The following is a 20607-nucleotide window of genomic DNA, read 5'->3' on the forward strand; positions in this document are numbered from 1 at the left end:
GTCATAGTATGTTTTGTTATGATGTGCGGTTACGGTATTGAATGAGATGGTATAACATGGTATTGTGTGGTGTCGCATGGTATAATATACGGAATTTAACCTCCCAAATCGGCATCAGCTATGGGGGACGCAGTAGTCGTAATTTTGTCCAGCGGTGGTGTTTTTTGTGCACTGTTATTACAATGCGGAAGGTTACCTAGGTTTTGACTTCATAGAAAGGCGACCGCTAGAAATGAGAATGAACTTGCGTGCTCGGGCTAAGTAGTGCGGAGCCCTAAATGCTGAACAGCGGCGGAGAGTGCAGAGAAAGAAAACAAAGTATTTGTATTGAAAATATTGTCACGCCATCGACGAAGGGTGTGATGGTCTGGGAGAAGAAGAGGAAAAAGCGTTGGTGCCTGGGGCTAGTAGGCTTCACCTTATCCCACTGCCATATCACTGTAAATAAACACCCCTTTGCTATTTCTTCGTAACAACTTGGTGGAAGGTGCTCCGTTCGATCCCTAAGTACGGTGCAGCAAGAACAACTGGACTTTCGACGATGTCGCCGCCTTGCTGGACTACCACCGCTTCCAACCATCATGGACCACACCGATTCTAACCGTGCCAGCCGCGACGCTGCAAGCCAGGCTGGCCTGCCCCTCCAGCTCTATTCCCTGCCAGCCTTACCGGGAACTACGACCGTTTGCAGGAGAGGAAGGTGAGGACGTTGAGAAGTGGCTACTTCATTATGAAAGAGTTAGTCGGTACAACCGGTGGGACCCTATCACCATGCTCACAAATGTCGTCTTCTTTCTAACTCACACGGCTATGACATGGTTCGAGAATAACGAGGACAATTTGACAACTTGGGAATGGTTTGCCACCGAGATCAAACAGCGTTTTGATGACTCTGTACCGAGCAAAAAGCGGGCTGAGCAGACCCTTGCCCAAAGAGCTCAATTGCCGGATGAAACTTGTACCTCTTATACAGAAGAGATCCTCAGATTGTGCAGATGTGTCAATTCCAACATGCCCGAAGAAGACAGAGTCGGCCACATTTTGAAGGGTATCGCGGCTGACGTGTACAACTTTTTAATCGCCAAAGACAGCCTTGAAACCGTCTCCGATGTCATTAAACACATCCGTGCTTTTCAAGCTCTGACAACGCGTCGTATTGTGCCAAAATTTGGGCGGCTGGCCAACGTGCCTACCGTGGCCAGCCTTGATGACCACGCCCAACTAGATCTTCCGTCGACGATCCGGCAAATCGGGCGGGAAGAACTCCTGCGGCTCAACCCACTTCCCCTGCACGAATCTGCTGAAGTCTCTGTCCAGAAGGTATCTAGACGGCCGGCTTCACCACCACAAGCGATTACCGTTCAGCCTTTCCCACAAGCTCCTAAAGTTGCAGCTTCCATTGACTACCCTCCTATGCATTTCGTCAACCGGAATGCGTCGGTGCCTGACGCCCCAAGGTATGTCGTCGCCTCAAGTGCACATAGATGTTCCATTTGATCTACCAGGATTCCTGAGCAGTAGCAGCATTCAGCCAGGCCTACGACGCACCCAGCTGTTCCCTGCTCTTATTCGCAACAGCATTTTCTACCTTCCCCGCCGATATGCTACCGCTGCGGCGTCGAAGGTCACATCGCCAGATACTGCCGCAGTAGGTTCCCACCTTGCTATAACCGTCCGGCGCTTCAAACAGTATCCAACAATCGGCAATACAATCCCGTTTTTCAACAATCAAATACTCAGCGTGGGTATTACCGCAACATCCATAACCAGAATATCCGCGACCACTCCCCTGCATCTGATAGAAGTGTTACTCCACCACCCGCCTTCCGTGCGAGTCGTTCTCCATCACCACGATGGCGCTCCATGTCGCCTCAGCATCCTCAGCAGGAAAACTAACCAGCGCGACCAATGGGGGTGAGGCCGCTGCAAATGTGCTGTGTGCCAACATCCCTCCAACTATAATGCTCAAAACAAAATTCGTGTGTTTATTGATGGTGTGTATACATTAGCTTTGGTGGATACGGGTGCGACTGTGTCTGTGATGAGTAATCAGTTTAGGCGCTTGTTGGGACGCAAAGTGATGTTTGAATATGACCGTGCTTCAACGTTTTGTGGTGTGAGTGCAGAGGCGTTGCGGCCACTGGGTGTGTGTAGTGAGCAAGTGTCTGTGGGTGGTGCAATTTTTCAAGCCGAATTCGTAGTCTTACCCCACTCTACGCATGACATCATTTTAGGAATGGACTTCTTGAAAAGTCAAGAGGTTCACTTTGACGGCTCGCATCTGCCGACTCTTTTTGAAAGTGGCCGCAATAAAGAAACAGTTTTTAGTATTACCGAAGACACAGTAGTTCCACCTTTGTCTGCCATGTTCGTCCCCGTGTCCGCTCCACGTCTTGACCAGGTTTCATTTCAGGCCGTGGTGCACCCTGTTCGCTCAGCATGCCTGAAGAAAAATGTTATTATCCCTCACTGTATGATCTCCGTGCATCACGGTAGTGCCTCGTTATGGACAATCAATCCATCGTCCGAGCCCGCAGTTTCACCAACGGGATTGAAGCTTGCCTCCTGTGAACCCGATGCGCCCCACATCGTTGCTTTGGTCACAGATGCTACGAGTGCCACTGTACCTCTGCCTACTGATGAAACTTCGATTTTCCGCATGATCAGCGCCGATCTCAGCTCACCTCAACGCCGTACTCTTGTGGATATTCTTCTACCCTTTTCGCCTATGTTTGACTTTTCTCAAACAGATGGACCCACCTCTCGCCCTGCACATCGGACCCATCATACTATCGACACTGGTTCGACTCGTCCCATTCGTCAAAAGCCATATCGCGTGTCCCCATCTGAGCGCAAAGTCATTCATGAGCAAGTGGAGGACATGCTACGAAAGAAGGTGATACAGGAGTCATCTAGCCCCTGGGCTGCCCCTGTTATTCTTGTACGCAAGAAAGACGGTTCGTGGCGATTCTGCGTCGATTATCGGCGTCTAAATTCTGTTACGAAAAAGGACGTCTATCCTCTTCCTCGCATAGACGATGCCCTCGACTGCCTCTCTGGTGCGTCCTATTTTTCTTGTCTTGATCTCAGATCTGGCTACTGGCAAATTCCAACGGACCCTGCGAATAAAAAAAACAGCCTTCGTAACACCAGATGGCCTTTATGAGTTAAATGTTATGCCATTCGGGCTGTGTAATGCGCCAGCCACATTTGAACGCTTTATGGACACAGTTTTGCGCGGTTTAAAATGGGACATTTGTCTTTGCTATCTGGATGATGTCATATTTAGGAAATCCTTCCAAGAACACAATGACCGTCTAGTACGCGTCTTGAATTGTCTGCACTACGCCGCCCTATTCTAAACTCGAAAAAGTGCCGCTTTGGAGAGCGCCAAGCGCTGGTGCTAGGACACCTTGTCAATGGTGATGGTGTAATGCCGGATCCCCAGAAAACTGCCGCTGTTGAGTCTTTTAAAGCCCCGCAGACAATGAAGGAGTTGCGCAGTTTTCTATGGTTGTGTTCGTATTTTAGTGCTTTATACACCGCTTTGCTGACGTTGCTTACCCACTGACGTGCCTTCTCAACAAAAACTCCACTTTTGACTAGACACCAGACTGCGACGCGTCATTTCGTCAGCTGAAGTTTCTTTTAATATCGAAACCCATCCTACGTCACTTTGATCCTGCTGCAGTGACAAAAGTTAACACGGACGCTAGTGGAATTGGTCTCGGGGCAGTCCTTGTCCAACGGCACGATGAACGAGAGCATGTTATCGCGTACGCAAGTCGTACCCTGAGCAAGCCGGAGCGAAACTACACAGTCACCGAACAGGAATGCCTGGCTGTAGTTTCCGCTGTGCAGCGTTCCGTTCATATTTGTACGGACGGTCATTTACTATCGTAACTGACCATCATTCACTCTGTTGGCTGCGGAACCTTCGAGACCCATGTGATCGCCTCGCATGCTGGGCCCTCCGGTTACAGGAATATGACTTCGCCGTGGTGTACAAAAGCGGGAGGCGTCATGCAGACGCAGATTGTCTTTCTAGGATGCCAATGGCCGCGACTGGACCTGACAGTGACGATTTCGACAATTATATATCGACCCTCGAGCCAGCGTTACCCGACACGAGTGTTTTCAAAACGGAACAGCAAAATGATAGCAGTCTGCAGCCTCTCTTTGCCGCCGCCGAAGCCAGCGTACCTACAAGCCGTTTTTGTGTGCGTGATGGCCTCCTATGGAAAAAGAGTTATTCGCCTGTCGGCCAGCGATACTTACTCGTAGTTCCCAAGACGCTGTGCACGGACGTATTGCTAGTTATGCATGATGATCCAACTTCTGGGCATTTGGGATCGGTTCGAACACTCCACCGTGCTCAAGAAAAATTTTACTGGCCCAGAATGCGCTCGACGATTGAACAATACGTTACCAGTTGCGAGCAATGTCAACGCCACAAACGTCCAACTGCAACTCCATCTGGCTTTCTGCACCCTGTGAAGACCCCGACAGCTCCGTTTGATCAAGTAGGCATTGACCTCGTAGATCCGTTTCCAAGTCCGTGATGGAAATCGCTGGATTGTAATCTGCGTGGACTATCTAACACGTTACTGTGAAAACGCCGCTCTTACATCTGCTACGGCGCATCAGGTGTCGCTTTTCTTGCTGCACTCAGTCATCTTACGACACGGGCCGCCACGAATTTTCATCACTGATCGGGGCCGACAATTCACTGCTGATGTTATTGAAGAGCTCATGCGTTTATGCTCCGTAACTTTCCGACACTCGACGCCATACCATCCCCAGACAAATGGCTCGACTGAGCGCGTCAACAGAACACTTATCAACATGCTAGCCATGTATGTGGACGCAGGGCCTAAGAACTAGGTCACCATACTACCCTTCATCACGTATGCGTTTAATACCGCCACGCATGAGACAACTGGGTACTGTACATTTTTCGTTCTCTATACCAGACCGCCACGCTACCCCCTGGATACTATCCTGCCCTTCACAAGCCGTGAAGACCCCTGCCTGGCTGAGACCCTCTGTCTCGCCGAAGAAGCTCGGATAATCGCTCGATTACGGTCTGGTGCCTAACAAGAACGTTCTAAAGTGCGACACGATGCCAGTCACCGGCGGGTCACGTACTCTGTAGGCGATCTAGTCTGCCTGTGGCACCCAATTCGGCGCCGTGGCCTGCATCAAAAACTCTTGGCCCACTATGACAGACCATATGTGGTTGTCAAACGCATCAGTGACCTAACTTATGCAATAACCCGCCTGACAGCATCGGGTCGTCGGTCTGCCAAAACCGAACTATGTCATGTTGCCCGCTTGAAGCCGTGTCAGCCTCGCACGACTCACGAACACGCCCATAGGGCTTAGGCTGAGTAGGGGGGAAATGTCACGCCACTGACGACGACGAAGGGTGTGATGGTCTGGGAGAAGAAGAGGAAAAAGCGTTGGTGCCTGGGGCTAGTAGGCTTCACCTTATCCCACTGCCATATCACTGTAAATAAACACCCCTTTGCTATTTCATCATAACAATATATTCCCTAAAATGTTACTAATAATTATTCACGTAAGAATTAATGTTAGAAGGCAAGTAATGAAATCAATTTACTCTTCATATATTGCCCTTAAGGCGCACCATTAAAGGTTCCTAATGACAAAAAAATGTTTTTGAACCGTGGCAACACAAACTTGCCCAAGCAAAACCCGTGCGTTTTGAAGAGCACTGCAAACATAGCGTTACTTAGCTGTATTCGCTGTTCGTGATGAGGATGAAGAAGTGAAACAGACTCCGAGAAGACGACGACGCTGGGTGTTGTGAAACTGGTGCCCTCATCAACGTTAGTTGTGCGGGCAGCTTTGGGACTGTAAATCTTTCACGTAACGATATGTTCATTTTTCATACTTATTCTCACATTTTCTTGCGACGTAATTCCATCATCCAAACTGTTTACCTAACGTTAGTTGGAATAGAAAACGTAATCATGTAACGTTCAAGTCAAAATATCAGTTTATAGAGAATGCGGGTTTTAAACAATCGGTTGACAGGAAGAAAGCGGCTAATAACAACGACGTCGAAGCATCTACTGCGAGAGGAGTTTTCATTATAGGCAGAAAATTCAGATTGCAATAATGTTGAGCAGTCAACAAACAAATATAAGGATATCGAGGGTTCATTACCAGGTACCTACTAAAAAAGAGGCATTAGCTTCTGGCCTCAAGAAAATCATACAGGATTTCTTTTTTTTGGTAGATCGAAGTTTATACTAATACGAATGTAGATAAAATTCATTGGAAAGTAGAAATTAATGACTATTTAGCACTCTTTACATAAGGAAAATACCCCTCTGCTTTTCGTGCTATCAATGTCATTTGGCGCCCTTTGAAGATATATGGGCTGATAAGTGATCTGTCATTTTCTCTTTATTTCACTGTTGATCAGCCTAATGATATCCACGAATCAGGCTGCGTTGATGTCTTAGGTATCTTAGAAAAAAAAAGGTCGTGGCAGCCACTTATCCATGGAGGCTAAAAGCAAGGCACTCGTTTGCTGGGCGGAAATAGTAGCTGAGGGAATTGCAGTGGTTTCTGAATATCAAGTGAGATGGTCAACACAGACCGCTATCCACTGGTTACCGCTCGAAAACCGCGGAAAAGGACCCAAAAGGTCGATTCCCACCTCCTCAAAGGGTGCGGTTAGGGTTTAGCAGTCCTGGCAGACGGGAAATAGGAAGCTTGTACTGCTGGCACTTGGCATAACTTTCTACATAGCGAATGATTAGACACATTTTCGGCCAGCAAACCTTTTCCTGTGCGCGGTGAAGGGTCCGGGCGACACCCAAGTGGCCAGACGTGGCACCTTCATGCATCATTTAGAGGGCGGGAATGCAGGGATTTTCCGGCACAACGAGACGAAATCACGCACCTCCGGAGCTGAGATTCTTGTGTAGTAGGCTTGCACGAATGCAGAAACGGGTATATCTTGAAGCATGAGCGGCAGCGAAGAGCGGCGCCAAAGTCATATCGTTGTGTTGTTCAACCTGTAACAGCTGAGGATCAGGAAACGTTGCTGAAATAGGCGCCAGTTAATCGTCAGAGTTGTCACTGCCACTACCAGTTGATGAAAGCGGCAAGCGTGAGAAACAGCGTCGGCGGGTTGAGAGCCGCATTTGTATGCCACAGTGAAGTTATACTCTTGCAAACGCAACGACCATCGGGCAAGCAGGTCGTAAAGGTCACCTAAATTACGAGCCAACAGAGTGAATTATGGTCGGTGACGACGGTGCAAGCATTTCCATATCGGTAGCAGCGAAGTCGTTACACCGCGATAACGACTGCGAGGAACTCGTGTTCAGTAACGGTATAGTTACGCTCCGCCTTGCTCAACGAATGACTAGCATAAGCTATCACATACTTATCGCGGCCATGGTGCTAGATGACCACAGTGAAAACACCCACGCCACTAGCTCCGCTGTAAACTTCGATAGGGGCAGAAGTGGCATTGAATAGTTCCCGGCGTTACAAGAAATTTGAGGTGACGGAAGGCAGAATCACAGTCAGCAACCTAAATGAACAGGAAACCTTTGTGCAAAAGACACGTGAGAGGTTAGGCGATGTCAGCAACTCTGGGCATAAAATGCCGAAAGTGGGAACTTGCTCCTAAAACCACTTAGGCACCTTGACATATTTTGACGCTGTAAAGCTCGTTACAGCCGCACTCTTCTGGGGATCCAGTCGGCACTATCCGTACCAAGCAAGTGACCAAGGATAATTGTCTAGCGTCCACCAAAGTGGCACATCTTAGAGTTAAGGACGAGGCCTGCTCTCTCAATGAAATCAAGAACGACGGCGAGACGACTATTCTGCTCCTGAAAGGTCTTGCCGAAGACAACAATGTCGTCCAAATAACAACGACAAATTTTACACTTGGGTGCGCGCAGAATGGTGTCCATGAATCGTTCCAACGTGGCAGGCGCATTGCACAATCCAAAAGGCATCGGGTGTAACTCATAAAGACCGCCGAGTGTCACAAATTCTGTCTTTTTTGTCGCTCGGGTTTATCGGTATATGCCAGTACTTGACCTCAAGTCTACTGAGGAGAAGTGTGACGCTGAGTGAAGATAGTCGATTGTATCATCAATACGTGAAAGAGAATACGCATCTTTTATAATTACGTCATTAAGCCGACGATAGTCCACCCAGAAGTGCTATGTGTTGTCTATTTTTTAACGAGGATAACTGGAGCTGCCCAAGGACTTGAACATTTCTAGATATACGCCACATTGGATTGTGTCCTGAACTTGTTCGTTCGCTCGGCGACACACAGTACGGCTTCTGTCTGATCGGGCGAGAGGTTGGAGTATCAATCGAAGGATGAGTGCGAGAAGCTGGAATTAATGGCGGATGATCCCTGGCGAAGTAAAAAACGGAAACCTTCTTGGAAAGCAGGCTAGTCATAATTCGATGCTCCTATGTTCCCAAAGATCTGTTTTTTTATTGCCTGGATTTCAGACTCTGCAAATGGGTGTTTTTTTAATTCAAGAGTACGGTTACATAGTGCCGCCACGCAATTTGACACACCTTTCTCAAAATGAGCGAGTTTAATGCCACGAGGTAACACGAATTGCTAGTCTGAATTTTTCACAGTAAAAGCAAGGTGTGGCCTCTGGTCACTGAAACTATGCAAAGAGGCACCACGACACTGTTCTTTGCTAGATAAGTGTTGTAAGTTCCACGGCAGCGTCGCCATCCTCGCACAAATTTGTAGATGAAATAACATGAATTAATTTTCTGGACATCAAAGGTGCAGCTGTATTTTCAGACAGAGAAAACACTCCCAAATCAGGCGACGAGGCTTTTACAAGCGCTCACATCAATGTGGTATTCACTGCGATCTGTCCACTACAGCAGTCTATCGTTGCACTGGAATGTTTCTAAAGGTCTATAACTAGAAATACTTCATGTGAGTAACGAAGCAACAATGAATTCGATTCAAAGCGCTAAGCCGCCAATCACAAAGTTGGTCAACTATAATCGTAGACATCCTCGTCGAATTTCTCACAAAAGGTTCGGGGCTCTGCGATAATGGTGCCAGTTGCTCACCGTAGGTGTTGCTCGGACGCCGCCACTGTCTTGAGCCTATTTTAATGGTGGAGGTGGTAAACCAGCGAGTCGGTGGCTTCGTCGAGGACAAAGGGGATCCGTGTAGATCTGCCCGCCAACCCCACCTCGAGAGGAACCGAAATCGACGCCCCACACCTTCTCTACAACTGTGACGTACGCATTATTTAACGAGGGTGTTTATTTTAGTCAAGAGCCTGAGAGTCCCCAAGGCAAGCCAGCTTCTGCTTCATCTTCATCACACTCCAGCTTCTCCCTTCTTGTGACCTCTCAAAGTACTTATTTTTACAGTTAACAATCCCGGGGCCTAATAATATAAGCCCTAGCGCTGAGTGGAAACGTCATATGGAGTACAGCGGACATCCACCTATAAAATAAAAGCATTACGCATGATATCACGTTACCTTCCTCTCCTGACGGTCTTCCTGTGTGCTATTCTTCAGTGCATTCTTTCATTTAGATTACTCCGAGAAGAAAACCTTCTAAAAATGCTGAACCCTTAAAGAATCATAGCGTAGAGGCTTCGTTAAGTGTCATTATGATGCGCAAAATCTCATATTTCACATCAGTGTTAAAAATATTACGAGCCTGAGATTTAGATCTAAAGCTGTCACTTTGCATCTGTTGCTGAACTAGCAATTTTTCCACAATTTTACTGAATCTACGTTTACTGTGTTGACATATATTCAAAATAGCTGCCGCTACATATTTCCAACACCTAGATATGAAGGTGTTGCATTGATGAAGTCAGGAAAGCAGGATCTATTTTACAGTGTCTATTTGCAGATGCGGTGCAAAGTTCCCCACGACAATAAAAATAAAAGTACAGAAGCCAAGGTTGAAATATTTCCAAATGAGCGGACAATACCTTTCAACATAGCAAAGGTGCAAATATTATAGATATATTAAACGTAAAAGCCTCCGTTTATCAATTACCTCTTGAATAGAATATATATGCAATATACTTAACTAACTCTCCTATCCAGTACAAATTCATGCCCATCGTCATTCACCTGGCTACGCCCACTGCAGGCGAAAAACACTTCCCGTACCCCTTCGATTAACCGCTCTCCATGCCAGCTTCCTCGGTGTAATCGCCGAAAGCTTCCTTATCGTATTCGCTCGCCTAACCCTCCCCCTCCCCACATTTCCGCTGCTATGCCTATGCTGATGCGTGGAAAAACAACGTGAGAGCAACAGCTTAATTTGATGCAGAATAGAGCTGCCGCCTCACTAAATAGTCTTCCTTGCGTTCTACAGGGGAGGCTTCGACGTGACCAATGATGATAACGTCTGGACAGTGTTGGCAACCTGCGCACCATACGCGTTGGTGCGTGTAGCATTTGACCAGATGGCAGTGCAGAGGTTCATGGCTGCCAGAACGCTCCGCGAGGCGAAATGGTGAATCTTCGTTGCATTGTCTTGCAATCTTTTCAAGTGAAACCCATTGCGCTGCCAACGTTTAACTTTGTTTTAGGATCGCCATCGCAGGCGCAGTCTTTCTTTTGGCTTTCTTTGTGTTGATGCTCGCCGCCTCATTTGCGGTAATCTTCTGGTACAGAGACTGCGACCCGCTCCTCTACGGTGCCATCACGACGTATGACCAGGTAAACGGTTTCCTTCATATTTTCACTGGCTCACCGATTCAAACGTCATGCGTGCTTTTAAAGCTCGTCCTGCGGACGCGTTGAAACGTTAATGGTGTTTTCTAAAATAATGGGACCGGTTATAGATACTAAACAAATGGAGAGCAAATGCCCCCCCCCCCCCCCCCCCCCCGTGGGAAGATCTACGGTTATGTTGAGATGTATGCCACGATTAACCATCCCCAAAAATATGTCGTTCGTATTATTTTTCCGCTAAAATCAGATGTTTACAATTTATCGGCGTGTATCCAACAAGTATAGTATCGTTCCGATAAATATTTGTCAAAATACTTCACTTAAGGCAAATTTTGAGCCTCTGACCTGCTATTTCGACTATCGAAACGCCAACAGGCGTAAATAGCCTGAGCAGCCATATGTGATACGGTATTACGCAGGTGGGAAGATTTAAAAGAGATATCCAGCGCTTTTCGTCACAGATATCGCTACGTTTCAATCGTTTGTTTTTTATACGAACAACCATTTTTTCCCACTACTAGGTGTGCCATCCTTTAAACTGATTTGTCCTCTAACAGAATGTGGCATTAAATATTTTTCATTATTTTAACCTTTTAGCGAACGAGATAGTGATCGGCAATTCAAAAAATTTACATTAAAAATAAAGGAAAGGCTTAATACAGCGAGACCTATGTATACAAAGTTAAAGGGCACGACTCCTCCATGAATTTCAGAGGGCCTCAAAGACATCACAGCCGGGTCTAGAGGATTCGATATGGCCGAGGAAATTTTGAAGGCAGAGGTCGTGGTGGCGCTGGAGGGAACGTGTAAGGAAACTGAAAGGCTGTGTCAAATTCCTTATAGCTTTTTTTCACTCATCATAGTCTACGCGCATTCTGTCTCCCCTATACTTCTTCCCGGTCCTCATGTTTGTGTCTCTCTCTCTGTATTTTTTAATTTCTTCAACCAATTTTTGACTAGTCAGACACATAGTTTCAGGCTCGAAAAATGTCACCTTCCTTGCTTTCAACTGTATTCCATTGATTAATTTCGTTTTGTACCATACTAAATTTCAGTTCGAATTACTATTCGGCTTCGACATGCGAAAATGAATTCGAAATAATTCTTTTCAATTATTCAAGCAAATTTAGACCACTGCAAACACGCAACGCCGATATTAGTAGACAGCATTAGAAAAAGCAATTTTGATTTTGCCTTAGTCTCGAGGGGTGTGACCTTCCAGAATTACCACCAGATTGGATCATGTTCATGGCACCGTCTAATCCTACATCTGCCATTTTGATACGTACCACTCGCTTTGAGTTTTTCCATTGGTAACCACCAGTCGAGTCATTGCAATATCTTGTTCGTACAAAGCGGCATCAATCGTCCTCATTTCCGCATACGCGCAACCTATTACCATGACACTGACAGTAGAGAATTTTTGTTATTTATTAAAATTGGTTTTCAGGCAGTGTTGTATATTTGAGGAGGTCTGCACTGGTATCAGTGATGTTTGCCAGTTGTGTGAAAAAGAAGTAAGTGTGCGAGGCAGAATAAGAAGCGAAGCATCAGGAGAAGAAGAATCGAACGCCGCCAGCCACTGCACTACACGTGAGAAGAAGCGGCCGGAGTAGGCCACGCATCGCTAGTCACGCAACTCAAGGTCATTTCATTTTTTATCTAATGCTAGGCTTTAGAATACATCAAAATATATGGCAGCAATGAAAATGAAACCCACCAACTCCTAGGAGTCCGCCTTAGACACACTAAGATTCTCCAAGCACCACCAAGTACTCTAACTTTGGTAACCACTCTAGGGCACAAGTTTGATAGTTTGATATTTAAAAACCTCAATGAACTTGTGGATATTTTCACGAACGTATATGCGTCCCGGTCGGACATCAATATCTCAGTGATACCCGGCCATTCGGGGGCTCCATACTCAATGGAGGCTCACAAACATAACTAAACAGAAGGCAACCATTTCATTATCTTTAGGAAAAAATCTAGGTTATACGAAGTGAGTGGTTACTCTTTTTTTAATAGACCTTTGTAGCACGTCCTAGAAATAAGTCCCTTCGCCACAGTGCTAAAATTCGTGAGCTATTTTACAGATGAGGCAGTTAGATTCCCATTGTAGGAAAAAGCCACTTTTTTCTTGGAAACGCTTATAGGGTATATTCCAATATGGAGTTTGAAAATAAATCTTTTTGTTCTCGGTGGAACCTGGATCTTCTTAACCTTCTTTGAAACAATACTGCCTTGGCCTCCAGGATATACGGCCCTGTACATGGGCTCCGGAAACAGTGTCACATAAGTCTCTGTACAGTGTCTGTCGCTTAACATTGCTTAGGTAATTCAGTGAAAACCTGGAAGTTATAAATCTTACAATGAAAATCACTTCTTTAAGGAAACCGCAAATCCCTCTTGTCATAGACACCATTCCAATAACAAAATTGGGCAGGCATGTCCAAGAACTAATTGATACACGTTACACAAAAAAAGTATTTGACGGAAAAACATGAACCTATTTTTTGTCCGCCGCACGACCAAATGCGCAATCCCCAGCTACCTACTTTGACGTACGTACCTCCGAAAATTCGCCAGAATAGAGAGCTTCCTTGCGGAGACGAAAATAAAAAATGCTCATCTTTCCGCAATCAGTGCAGCACTTGCAGTACGTACCAGAGCTTGCTTACAAAAAAGGTACAGACTGTTGCTCTAGCAAACAAACACAGATCCGCGGTTTTCCATTGCTCAGCTTATTTTTTTTATTGGACCTGCGTTTACTAATAGCGTTCTGTATCATGGTAGAATGCCAGAGGGACACATGGGTATTTACAGGGGTTGTAACCTATTTAAGAATGGCAAAACATTGGGGTGGATGGCCATTCCCGGCTTTCGTTTACAGGCTACAGAAGTAAAGCTGGTGGTTTATAAGACGACGTGGCAGTTTTCTGTACAAATCAAAAGAGCATTTGCAGGACAGAAGACGATATAAGAGCTTAAGTGAGATTACTGAAAGCTTGGTTAACTGGGGAAACTGCCGGGGGTTTGGGTTGAAGACCAAATTGCAGATTACGTGAAACGCGCCGCAACCAGCCCAGTGCCGCTTTCGCTTCAACATCTAGACGATTGTAGATCTTAAGCCAATTTTGAGTTGCATTAAATGCCACTTTATGTTAAATATATTCCCTTAGATGAAGACACGATTGGAATGAACGTTGCGGTGTGTTTTAAATTGCCATCTAGGTCATGTGGCTGTGACTTCATGACCCTCTCGACCAATCCGCGTTTACCACTAATTCCCAGCTAGACAACACCTGCCTTTCAGCGAAATAGGATTGTTAGGCTATTAACTAAATCCACGCAATGTCATTGCGCTAACAATGAAATCAGAAACAACACTCGTGATTGCCTCTAACGTTTAAAGTCTGTAAAAGAGTGACAGCGCTGTTGTAATTTTGAGACTTTTTATAGGAACCACTTTTCAAAATTCTTCCAACATTATTGAACATACAAAAGAGCACATAGCAAACGAAATACTGTAAGCATGCTTAAGCTTGACCTTAAGAATAGGCGTGATGGGGCCTTGAACACTGTCTTCTCTCCCATTCCGCGAATTATTATTAAACATTCGTACACCTCCCAAACACACATTAGAAATATATAAGCACTAAAATTGTTTTGCTAGGTGCATCTCCAACACTCTAGTACCAGCGAGCCTCCGTAAACTGTGCTTCTTGCGCATGGCATGCATACGGTCAAAGCTGTAATCCCAAAAAAGACGAGTTTATTAAAATGATTGCTTCTAAACTACTCCCATTAGAAAACATCATGATTTTGCGCTTCAATGGCACCCTTCCAAAATTTGTTGGTTTTGTTTAAATGTGAGCTACTGAAATACCCGTACGATGTAATCTGGTTGTGGCACGATCGCCTTGTCCCCCAATCGAAAATTTTCTGGCAGGTTTGGGTGAGCCGCCGTAGGAAAGGTCTGCGGTAAGCCCGGCGGTATCTTCTGCCGGAAAGAGCTGTATACTTTATCGAGCAATATTCGCATTCATAAATAATATCACTTTTTTTTCTAGATGGGCTCTATACATGCGCATTTTCTGTTCCGGTGAATTACTCAAATTAGTGCTGGAAAATGTATCACGGAGATAAATTTTGCCTATGGGCTTAGTTTACTCATGATTGCGTCAAAATGATAGAGAAGCATAACGGCAGCCAAATTATATTCCTTTTTATGAAAAACAACAATGTTTGACGCTTTGTATTTTCTGTTTCAGATCCTTCCTTATTATCTGAGGGAGAGCTTCTCTGACGTCACCATGTTGAGGGGACTGTTCTTGGCTGGAATTGTCTGTGCTTCTACAAGGTACAGTGTTGCTGGTCATCCGTAGCTAATAAACCTTTGGATATCTATTTTATCTAATGGTACACGACCTACCATTTCGATAAAGAGAGACAAACAGAAAAAACATGCGACTATTTTAAGAGACGTACATTACCACTATTTGAACAAAAATGATATTGTGTACAGTCACCGCGATGTGGCCAATGTTTTGCCATTCACATATTACCACTGTCCTCGGCAAACAAAGCATGCATTTGTGCTTACGAAATGGTCATATAAGCTCACTTTATGATGCTAGTAATGACTTTAAAATGATACAATACTTCTTTCCGCCTACTCGCAGCACGGTTTCTTCAGTCGTCAACTCCCAAGCAGCGATGATCTATACAGATATTGTCACACCTTTTGTCAAGATCAGCGAGCGCAAAGCAGTTATTCTCATTCGTATTCTGGGTAAGATATATGGCATGTTTACTTAACATTTTGGTTTTCTCAGCTATAAATGGCTGTAACATGTATCGAGACCACAACTTGTTGGTTCTAGCATACATTTCTGATATAATAAAGGGAGGTTTCTGTAGGAAAAATTATTTGAAAGTCTCTCAGCCACTGTATGGTAAATAAAATTTTCCAATGATCTTCACTCCTACAGTGATGAGCGCAGCTTTAGTTAAGATTAAAAGCATTTTCTAAACCTTAAAAGCGGCACATTAGTAGAAAGCCAGACAATTTTTATCAAATTTGTCATAGTCAGGTATCAGCAGAAGGAAAGATACCAAACAGAGACACGCGAATGGCTCAAGAATGCGCTTCGCTAAGCTCTTTCAGAAACAACTAAATCTTTTTCTACTTACATCGCCCAAGTTTTATTTTGTTTTGTTCTCAAACGTTGTTTGTATGTTTGAATAAATATGATTGTTGAATGCGACCACTGTCGCTAGTACATATTGCTTTCATGTAATTTTCGTAGTTTTGTTAAACGGACAGAAAAAAATGTTTAGTTTGTATTTGTTGGGTCCCTTAGACACATAAATTTGGTCGCCGAAGTTTTAATTTTATATACTCGTTTTTATTATAATAAAGAACTTTCAAACTTCAAAAAACAGGAAGAGGCGATAAAGCGAAATTTATATCTTTTGCAAAATGCTATGCAAACAAAAGCATCCTGCATGCATTGAGATGAACTAGAGTGCAAGTGAAATATGTAAAAAGGCACCTTCCACTATCCCACTCAAAAGGTAGATTTGAGGTTCCATGCTGCGCGAAGATACCTTCTTGCTTATAACGAGATTCACAAGGACAATTGGGCTAATTAAATATAGTTGTTGTTTTTTGTCTAATCTCAATTGCCACAGGTAGTCGCGGTGCAACACTTATTATTTATTGACCCCTGTAACCTATGTAACACCGGAGTGCATGCGGATTGCTTTCAAAACCGCGATTCTTGATTCTAGTTGTAACTCATGTGTCAGCAATGGCGCAATTCATTATAGCACACGACGTTTCGTTTCAGCTTTTGCGAGCGGCACCTTAATGACCATCTTTGCACTATTTGTTCCATTCCTTGGGAGCGCCATGCGGGTATGTTCGCAGTGTTTTGAACACCAAGTCTTCTATATTGCAGCTATGTCTCCTCTTATGCCTTCACTAGTTTCAATATGGCGCAGCTGTTCGTGTCCCTGTACTCTTCGGGGTCTGGTCCATTTGCGGGTCTCGTGCTGCTGGCGATATCATCTCCATGGGTGAATGCGAAGGTTTGTTTTTGTTTTCTCATTACAGACTACCTCCTCCCACGGTCTTTGATATTTATCACCATACATAAATGTCTTGAATTTTGTCTGAAACGTTTCGACGTGTTGACTAAATCAAATTTAGTCTAAGCTGATGTCACTTAAAGGCAGCTTGGTAGATATTTCGGGCCCAGTGTTTTTTTTTTTTTTTAAATATGCGTGCGGCCGCGAAGTGGCACTAGAATCAAAACTGAGGTGGTGGCCATGCCTGGGCATTGAAAAACACAAATTGTAATTTTTGGGTATCAACTCTATTATCAGACTGCCATCACCAAATGTTCATGCTAGTTTATTAGTTTCAAATATTTTGCCCTTTTTGATTTAGCAACATGTCACTAGCTCCCGCATCTTATCGTACTGAGTGTTCGAGCACTCAAATAGTTTTTATCTCACATTTTATATTGCCCACTAATTCTCCAAGATATATTTGCAAAGAAGCATTTCTGGGATTACTCCAGTATACTTACTGTCGTTTTTTTGCTTTAAGTGGCCATAGCATTTAATCGCTTAGTTCACTCCTATTCAATTCGTCGAAGCCAAATGTACCAGCGAAAAACGACCACAAAATATCGCACTTAATAAAATAATTTGCATTTCGCCAAAGCAGAGACGTACGCATTAACACTACTGTAATATTTTTCTACCTGTGCATTTGTGTATTCGTTTTCTCTAGTTATGCTGCTTTGACTAAAATGCGCAGTAGTATGAAGGCTTTTGTTGCAGTGAAAATATTTTTATTATGGCGAAAAATGCTACAGTCATCTGTAGTACTTTACCACACTGTGGCAAAATCTACTATACTATGTATTACTGTAGTGTTCAATGCAGGATTACAGTATTACTATATTTTAGTACGCTCATTTTTATAATAACTAGAATTTTGCCGCAGACGCAAAAGGGAACGATTAGCAAAATCCGGACAACCCTCACTCGAACTATCCTCCGGTGCAGGTTGCAACAAGCCAATGCCTCGTCGCATCGATGATCGCTGACGATACTTATTCTTTGTGACATATTTTATGAGCCAAGCGCACGCTTTCAACCTAACCTTATTGCACTGTCACTGTGGTACAACTTCCCTTACACAAGCATTCCTCATTAACTCGCTGCAGTCGTCTGAGCATGGTCTGAGCACAGCTCGAGAGGGGAATAGCGGTCGTAAAAAAATAACGCCGCAAAAACGCTTATCTAAGTCTAATGCACCAAGCATGACGAATAACATTCCATTCAAACATAGTACTTTATTAGGTACACCATTAAATAGTACTAGTGCCTAAGTTGCTTAGGCGCCACTAAACCCTACACAACAACAACAAAGCTGAACATGGGCTAGTGCAAAAAGCGCTATCCTTCATCCGGGCTGCTGATGAAGCTAAAACCAAAAGTGTCAAGCTGAACATCCGGGGAAACCACAAGAACTCAGGCTATACACTTGTGCATCCGTTTGCATGCGCGCCGCAAAACGATATTTTGTTTCTTCTTGTGCTCCATTTCGTTTTGGGTGTACTAGTACTCGAGAGCCTCAGTCACATAAGCAGCACAGCCATGTGCACGTGCTGACGTATACCGTGTCATCGCTCTCCATCTCGAAACAAATCGCCAGTATTTCGTCCGGAGAAAGTTTGGGCCTGTCAATCTAATGTATAACATGGACATTATAATCATCATCATCAGTCGAACTATACGCACTGCAGGGCGAAAACCTCTCCCATTTTCCTCAAATTAGACCGACTATTTGCAAGCTGTATCCACTTGACTGCTGCGAGATTCTTAACCTCATCCACACACGTAATGTTTATGTCCCCTGCTACGCTTTCTTTCCTTGAAATCTACTTGATTACTCTTAGAGACTATCAGTTATCTTCTCCGCATTACATGTCCAGCCCATGCCCGTTTCTTCGTCTTGGTTTCCACAAGAATGTCAGTAACTTGACTTATTGCTCTGGCCCAATCTGCATGCTTCCTATATCCTAACGTTACACTATCATCTTTCCACAGCCCTGTGCGTTGTCCTCAACCTAAGTAGAAACCTTTTCGTTATGTTCGATGCTTCAGCCCCATAGATGAGTACTGGTAGGATGTTACTGTTATACACTTACCTCGAGTGAAGCCGGAAAGCTGCTAGTCATAATGTGTGAGTATACCTTCAAAATTCACTCCATCCCAATCTTATTTTATCAGTTATTTCCGTTTCGTGGTCTGGATTTGCGATTTTTCCCGGTCATAAATAGACATGTCCGCTCACCACTTCCAGCGCTTCGCTACCTAGTGTAAACTGCCGTTCCTCCTTTCACAGGCTGTTCAAGAATACCTTACCGTCCTGCATATTGATTTTCAAGCCTATACCTTTCTGCTATTCATGTCCAGATTATCAATGACTATTTGCAGTTCATCTCCGGAGTCACTTAGCAAGGTAATGTCATCAGCTCCTCGCAGATTACTGAGGTATTCTCCAAAAACCCTTACGCCTAACTTCTCCTATTCCATGTCTCTGAATACTTCCTCTTAGCAAGCTATGAACAGTACCGGGGATGTCGTGTCTCCTTTCTGTAGGGGAATTTTTTAATTTATTTATGCAACACCATAGTTTCGATGCAGCCACTATGTGTATCTTCCAATGCTTTCAAATGTGAATCTACACCCTGAGTTTTCAATGTGTACATACCCTTCATGGTTTTTACTTATTCAAGTACTTTTTTGTAATCAATGAATGCTATATAAGGGCTGGTTATATTTCGAGTATTTTGCTATCACCTGATTAATAGTGTGGATATGATCGATGGTAAGTATCCTTTCCGAATTCTTGCTTGATTATATGGTTGATTGAAGCCGAAGGTTGTCATGATCCTATTAGCGATTACCTTAGTAAATACGTTGTACATAAAGGATAGTGAGCTGACTGGTCTCTAATTTTTCAAGTCCTTAGCGTCCCCTTTCGTATGAATTAAAATAATACTGCACTATCATCCACGACTGCGCTTTTTTCGATGTCATCAGGCGTTTCGTATACAGGGTGGCTAGTTTTTCTAGTACGATATCCCTTTCATCCTTCAAGAAACCTGTAGTTACCTGATCCTTCCCAGCTTCTGTCGCCCTTCATAGCTTCTAAGGTTTCTTCAAATTTCAGAGCACCTTATGTCATCATCATGATCGTCATCAGCTTGTGTATAGACCGTTTTACCGAGAGCAAGCAGAAACGGAGTAAAATACTCTCTAACCAGATTCCTTGCGCCGGCCCATTGTTGCCAGTACCGAGTGGGCTGTGCATTCGCACGCTTCATGCATAGCAGAGTGGCCTTGCACCTCGGTATATTGTCGTTTGGGAGACTTAAATACTTTTATTAGCGCCCCTTTTTGTGGTAATGTCATTGGGCCAGCAATGCGTGATAGCGGAGAGCACAAACAAAGAAATCGCAAGGCGATTGCCGAGAGCGTATTCGAGAAGCATGCAACAACAGTCCGAGTTGGGCTGTTTCTGCTTCACCGCTTTCCAGTCTATGCTGATTTCATTCGCCTATGAACGTTTTGAGTGCGTCAGATGGACTTGGTACCGATTACGGCTCCATTTTACTTACTCCGCCGTTCTAAACACACACGCCGGGCAGGCCATGCCTCCCGCAAGTCCTCCGCACCAACGATATGGTGGATCTCCACAGCGAGCGCAAGAAGAGTGTGCTAAAATCGGTTCTTCATTGAAAGAATACGCTGACAGCAAAAAAAA

At 44.5% G+C, this 20607-nt stretch overlaps 1 protein-coding gene across 1 annotated transcript in view; it reads left to right on the forward strand.

Annotated features, from left to right (window-relative positions):
• Nucleotides 1–20607, forward strand: part of LOC146195435 (putative sodium-dependent multivitamin transporter) — a 115261-nt gene that overhangs the window by 47749 nt on the left and 46905 nt on the right. The window contains exons 6-11 of the mRNA XM_084596796.1: nt 10393–10533; nt 10610–10739; nt 15029–15117; nt 15440–15549; nt 16610–16677; nt 16764–16850. Of these exons, the coding sequence (XP_084452922.1) occupies nt 10393–10533; nt 10610–10739; nt 15029–15117; nt 15440–15549; nt 16610–16677; nt 16764–16850 (625 nt within the window). The remainder of the gene's footprint in view (nt 1–10392; nt 10534–10609; nt 10740–15028; nt 15118–15439; nt 15550–16609; nt 16678–16763; nt 16851–20607) is intronic.

Source organism: Amblyomma maculatum, chromosome 3 (genome assembly GCF_055883805.1).
Source record: "Amblyomma maculatum isolate TAMU_Amacu chromosome 3, ASM5588380v1, whole genome shotgun sequence".
NCBI classification, from domain to species: Eukaryota; Metazoa; Arthropoda; class Arachnida; order Ixodida; family Ixodidae; genus Amblyomma; species Amblyomma maculatum.